This window comes from Hydra viridissima, unplaced genomic scaffold (genome assembly GCF_058129835.1).
Source record: "Hydra viridissima isolate aposymbiotic clone 2 unplaced genomic scaffold, HvirCarnegie_v1 scaffold_7, whole genome shotgun sequence".
In the NCBI taxonomy this organism is placed as follows: domain Eukaryota; kingdom Metazoa; phylum Cnidaria; class Hydrozoa; order Anthoathecata; family Hydridae; genus Hydra; species Hydra viridissima.
The window spans coordinates 8,242,109-8,248,926 of NW_028324306.1; the positions used below are offsets into that span (position 1 = coordinate 8,242,109).

Sequence of the window (6,818 nt, forward strand, 5' to 3'; positions counted from 1 at the left end):
TTTTTATTTGTAAATAGTATTACTATTTATAAATACTGGCAATAAGCAACCCGTAATACGGGTTATGGTCGGTCTGTTAATTTATTGTGGCTGTTTTCCACATTTTGTTAAGTTGCGAAACCTTAACTAATAACCTTCTAGAAAAACCCCTTCAAATTAAAAAAATTGAACCATCTGTAAAATTAAAATAAAAAGTATGCGGAGGTAAAATAATTTACCAATTATTTAACATTGAGTAATTTACAACTGACAGATCATGTCAGTTTAAGACAGAACCATTTTCCTCGATACTAAGTTCAACACAATATGTTTTTAGTTACTAACACAAAATAATAACACTTTATCATGCTTTAAATTGACGAAAAAGTAAGGCTATATTCTTGTTATATTTTTTATAACATGAACTTTAACTAATAAGATTAACATTAAGCGAACGTAAATTATACATGATTTATTAATTTTTTGGTATCCCCTTGATACATTTTTCTTTGAAACAGGAAATTGTCTTTAAAACGTTAAAAACACACAACTAAATAAATTTATTAAAAATAACTGACCATTACTATATATGGCACTAATCTGACCATTTTTATATATATGTCCTCTGTTTCAATAGCTTTTAGTAAACGTTAATTTACTACCATTTACTAAAAATTCCTTTTGTTACTCGAAATTTAATTCTCTTAAATATTTTGACACTAATAAAGGACCTCCCTTCCCCGTTTTTGCCTTAATGCTGGTCAGGAGAAAAGTTATTTTTATTAAGAGTAGTCAAGTTTTTGATGAAGACCTTTTACCAGGATAATGAAATGTAAAACAATGATTTACGTGTATAAGAATTTTTTCTTTCCTCAAAAATGTTGCAAATGCAAAATAAGCTAATTAATTAGTTAAAAATCTTATAAAATTTAAGTAACTTGATATTTGAAAAATGCGCTAAACTACAATATTAACCACCCATTTAAAAAGATTCCCTAAATTTCATACAGCAAATTATTAGGCTTAAAATAGAGAAAACTTTAAAAAAATTGACCTAATTGCATACATTTATATCATTTTAACTGACCAAAATTTACAATAAAAGGTAATCAGGTTTCTTATTATAAATCGTATAAATGCGTCAATCGTAAATCCTAAAGAAAAAAAAAAAGGAATTATGATACTATAATTACAACAACAATAAAAAAAAAAAAAATAAAAAATATAAAAACTGAAAATCACCACATAAAAACTGAAAATCGATTTACCTATTTATAGTAACCCATTTTGACATGGCAGTTAATATAAACATTTATCGAAAATGTAACAATAAAAGCTGTTTCGAAGTACAAAAGGATTAACAATACTATATATATATATATATATATATATATATATATATATATATATATATATATATATATATATATATATATATATATATATATATATATATATAAACCAATTTAAGATATAAATTGCATTTTTAGCATGTTGTCTTGGCTTTTAGTGAATAAAAACAGTAAGTTCCAATAATAAAACTACCAATTATTCATTTTTAACAATAGACACCAACGTGAAGGTAAGCCAAGCAGTCTATCAACACAAAACATCACAACAATAACACATTTAAATAGAATACTTACACCCTTGATCCTAAAATCCAGCGAAAATAACAAACCAAATTAAAATATGAAAGGCAAAAGTAGAAAACCAATTTAAAGTTAACTATATCTATCTTTTTACTAAACATAAAAATACATAAAAGTATATTTGTTTTTATGTTCAATATTAGTTATTCAATTACTTCAAATTTAGGACATGAAAACACCCTAGATTTAAAGATCATGGTTGCATACTCTCATACACATTACGCTAAACATTAACAGACATTATTATATATATATTTTTGAGAATAATTAAAAAAGGCTAGACAACACAACCTAGCTCCAAAGCAGGTTGACAACACAACCTAAGCAGGTTGACAACACAACAAAGGCTAGACAACACAACCTAGCTCCAAAGCAACTCCGCCTGGCACTAAATGCTGCCAAGTCACAACTCTGCTATAAGTACATCGCTTGGCTGGCAAGGTTATCAATCTTGCTCAACATAATGCCAAATCACACCACTTTGAAAACATGGAAACAACATAATTTAAACATATATACAACTATAAACAAATATGGTTTTATATAACACATTTGATTAATAATCTTTTCAATTTGATGAAGATTAGCTTGTTCAGCTATTAGAAGTGGGATTGAGTGGTGAATGAAATCTTTCATCATAAAAAATTTGTATGTATTCCAGAGATGTAAAGGATTGTCAGGTTCACAAAAGGTCAAAATAATTGAAAACAACTGTCTAATTTTCTTTGGCATACGTGTTAAAACCGCCTCAGAAACAGTATTCTGCCATTCAGTGTCATCTTGCAACAGACCTTTCAAAATACATGCTTCACAAAACGTTTCAAGGACAATACCATTAACAGTATGCACATCCTCCCAAGATGTTGCTCCTTTTGCTTGCAAAATTAACAGTCTAAGAAAAAACAATTCTCCAGTTGGATTAATTTTATATATTCTTATTATCACCTTATTACCACCCCTTTGTCTAACCTTCCATTTACAATGTTTATCATCAAATATAAAGTGATAAGGAATGTCTACATAAGAATTGCAATGTGCTCTTTCATTTTCAGTATTTAACTTAAACTGTGCCGTTAGGTGCGTATCACGTTGAGCTGCACGATCTAAAGCCATTTGTTCTGCTCCTTCTCTAAAATACAATAATTGATTTCAGGTAGATATTTACCAAGTCACAGCACTTTAAAAACATGGAAAGAACATAATATAAACATATGTACAAACTATAAGCACAATAAATGTGTTTAAATATGTATATAAGGTTAAATATATACTAAAATAAATAAATACCTTATATACATATTTAAACACATTTTTAAAACAATTATGTAACACATATTAACACATACACAAATAGCAAAAAAAACACTTTACATTATTATAAAAACACATTGATAAAACAACTATAAAGCACTTATTACCACACACACATACATATCAAAAAAGCATATATGCAAACAAACGTGTGCAAACAAAAATTCTAAAAATGAAGCAAGAAAATTTAAAACGATACAAAATATATATTTACAAACAATTCTCTTTACCTTCTGTTTTTTTCTTATAAGAACTGTAATCTTCATAACAACATTTAACCTTTACATACAATAACATGTGACATGTGTTGTCAACATTTAACCTTTACATACAATAACATGTGACATGTGTTGGCACAAAATTTTAATTTTTTTTTTCTAAACTTTCTAAAAAAGAACAAAAATAGTTAATAGCATCACAGAAATTTCAAAGTAAAAATAAAAATTTTATGGAAACAGCATTAGTATAACTTTAAATAACATCCATACCCCTATTTTCCTTCTGATAACTAACATAATAAAAATAAAACTACTAAAAATAAAACTACTAAAAAAAAAAATAAAACAAACAAAATATAAACGATTTAAAAAATTAAAATCCTTTCTACTTTAAATTCTTTCTACTTTATCTAATAAAAACTTAAATCCTTTATACTTTATCTAATAAAAATGTATATATAACTATTTCTTAAGTATCAGTGTTACGTTCGTTCAACTACGTTCAATTACGGTCAACGAAGTTGAACGTAGTTGAACGTAAATAAACGTAACGTAGTTTTGTTTCAATTACGTTACGTTTATTTACGGTATTTTTGTATTAATCATCTTAGTTAAACGTAGTTGAACAAAGTTGAACGTAGTTGAACCAAATAAATTTCTGAACAACCTAATTAACTTTTAAAAACCACTGATTTGTATTGCTAGTATAAATAACCAAAATTAAATTTAAGAAGATGTTAAAGCCAGAGTTTAGTGTGATTTTAGAAAGTCGAGCCTAAGCCTGCGAAAATGTGGTCTCAAGCCTGTACTTTTTGAACTAAAATTAGACTTGGCAAAGTTTCCAAAAATATTAAGTAATTTGTTAGCAATAACAGTGTAAAGGAAAAAGATTTGCTTAAAAGCCAATTTATCATTAATTTTATTGAATTATTAAATTACAACCCTTAAACAACCAATTAAGCACAATTTTTTTGTATTGAACTATTTGTAACAATTCAAGACAAAATAGAGAAATGAAACTTTATTGCAATAAAAAAGGATACATTAAAATTTGTTAATATTACAAAATATTGGAACACAATTTTGAAATTAAATTCCAAAAACCCAAATGTTTAAAGCAGTGGTGTAGCCCCCACTTTCCTCATTAACATTCTTACAAGATTAGGCATTTATATCAGAGAGTTTATTTTAATTCCTCTATTTAAAACAAAATTGTTTGACTGAAGTGATGGGAGAAGAAAACTTTTTTTTTCATTTAAGCTTTGGGCAAAAAATAATCAGCAAAATTTTTTATTCGTTGTAGGGTGAAAATTTGCAAAAGCATCTTTTCTGTTCTTTGCACTTGTTTTTTACAAAAGCTATTAGGTACTGATAGTATTTAATCAAAAGAATTGTTTAACTGCAATAAGACTAACTGTTATAATAAATTTGTTCCAAAACAAGGTATGGACTAAATTCGGACTGAAATGCGAGTTTAATTTCTGCATGTGGGATAAGGGTGATTCAAGAAAAACACAAAAGAAAACATTTAGACGTGCTGTTTTAGGCACATGGATAAAATCGTGAATGAAAAGTACAAAAAATCTTGGATTTTACAAAAAAAACTTAAAAAATATAATCTCCAATTTTAATGTTTTGCTAATTGCATGATACTCCGATTAGTATTTTAATTAATATTCTTCAATATCTTACCAAAATTGCACCCCAAAAATCTGCTGGATATCCCATAACACTGGGCATTGCCCCCCCCCCCCCTACTTCTGCTAGATAGTCTTTCAAAAAAAATCTTGGAAAAAATTGAGAAATTTGAGATATTTGTTACTCGAGATTCTTTCTGCCTCTAATTTTTTATTATTTTTAGCTGTTCACTAACTGCACTATACAAAAAACTCTGGTCAGTTTTTACTGTAAGTGTTTCTCCATCCCACGTTGTTTCTTTTCCTCTTCAGTTTCAATGCTTTCTGCCAGATTTCTCTTTATTTTTGTTATATTTGAATGACAGAAAGCAAGCATGTGCACATTTTCTGGATCAAGGTTGTGTCTTTGATTTGTAACAATGCCCCCAGCAACAGAAAAAACTCGCTCAGATGAAGCAGAAGTGACTGGAATGCAAAGAAGTTTTCGTCCCAGCTTTGAGAGTAATGGCAAAGAGGTTGAACAATTTCTCCACTACATCAGAATATCCAGTTCTTTGGGATCTGGCCTTGGCATTGCCAAATATTTATCAAGTTCTTCCTCCATGTTTGATTTTGTACTCTAAAAGTAAGTAGTAAAGGCGTAGTGTCACATTAGTGCATAGTCTACATTTAGCTTTTAGGACACCATCAGCATCTGGCTCACAGTCTTCAAAATGCTCCCATAACTCTGATGCTCTAACATTAGTCTCTGTCATTTCTAAAGTTTTTGTTTGATGTTTAATATCTAACTAATGACAAGCACTCTCAAATCACTAGTAAAATATTTCATTTCAATAACATTTTGAAAACAAAAACAAAATGGAACAAAAAAAGGTCCTATCTAAAATTTAATCATTCATAGCAATATGTATATATATATATATATATATATATATATATATATATATATATATATATATATATATATATATATATATATATATATATAATTTTTAATATTAAAGTTGTAAATGTTCTAAATAATGCTTTTCTCTTAAATAATCATTATAGGTTAAAAACTACCAACATAAGTTTTCTTTATGAGTAAAAATATTAATTATTTTTAATGTTATGCCTAAAACTCTATGGCACAGATCACTGAATGCAAGATTGCCAACAAATGTTGATGATTTTATTTCAATTAACAACATTTTTCATATAGCAACAAAAATTAGCATGCTTCTGTCAGTAAATTGGCAACATGATGTGAAGATTTATCAAGATTTATTAAATTACTCAATGTATGGGAAATAAAAGATAGCATACTAATAAAGAATTACTATCTTTGTCAAATTTTTATTTCAATTTTGTTTATTAAATAGCTTACACGATTGGAAATAACTCTACAATAGTAGTACTAAACTTTTTGTTTTTTAATAAAATTTAGTCAAAATAAATAAAATGTAGGTCCCCAAATGTGGCAATAGCCAGTATTAAGTCCTGAATATCTTTTTTCAGTTTTGATTTAGTACATTTGATATCCTAGTTTTTCATGCATTAAGGTAATTAATTTACATCTTAAATTGACCTAATACCATTGCTAATCTTAGGTTGAAACTATTAGTTGAGGCAACATTCATATATATTTACTAATTGCAAATTGGTGATGAAGTTTTCAATATTTTAACTTATCCTGCTCAACTTTGTTCAACTTCGTTCAACTTTGTTCAACTTCGTTGAATTATTATTTCGTTACGTTCAATTTTGGTTTTTGGGAAGATGAAGTCTGACTACGTTACGTTTCGTTACGGTCACAAAAATGAAGCTAACACTGGTGCTTATTAAGAAATATCTTATACTTACTTCAATTATAATATGATCTTATGATCTTAACGATGGTTATTTATCTTAATATGATTCTTTATGTAATATATCTAAACTAATAATTAAATTCCAAAAGTAAAAAAGTTTTAACTCGCTTAAAAGATCTTTCTCTAATGACCGCGTGCATTTACAGAACGCGCTCTTTCAAAGCCTAGTAA

General features: G+C 27.5%; 1 protein-coding gene across 1 annotated transcript; it reads right to left on the minus strand.

Moving 5' to 3' along the window:
- Positions 1-1,452: 1,452 nt before the first annotated feature.
- On the minus strand, positions 1,453-6,788 carry LOC149885985 (uncharacterized). Its single transcript, XM_090093463.1, has 4 exons — positions 6,640-6,788; positions 3,290-3,450; positions 3,173-3,255; positions 1,453-2,760 (listed from the first exon to the last, which is right to left on the minus strand). The coding sequence occupies exon 4, from the start codon at positions 2,742-2,744 to the stop codon at positions 2,103-2,105; it is 642 nt and encodes a 213-aa protein (XP_089949589.1). The 5' UTR covers positions 2,745-2,760; positions 3,173-3,255; positions 3,290-3,450; positions 6,640-6,788; the 3' UTR covers positions 1,453-2,102.
- Positions 6,789-6,818: the final 30 nt, after the last annotated feature.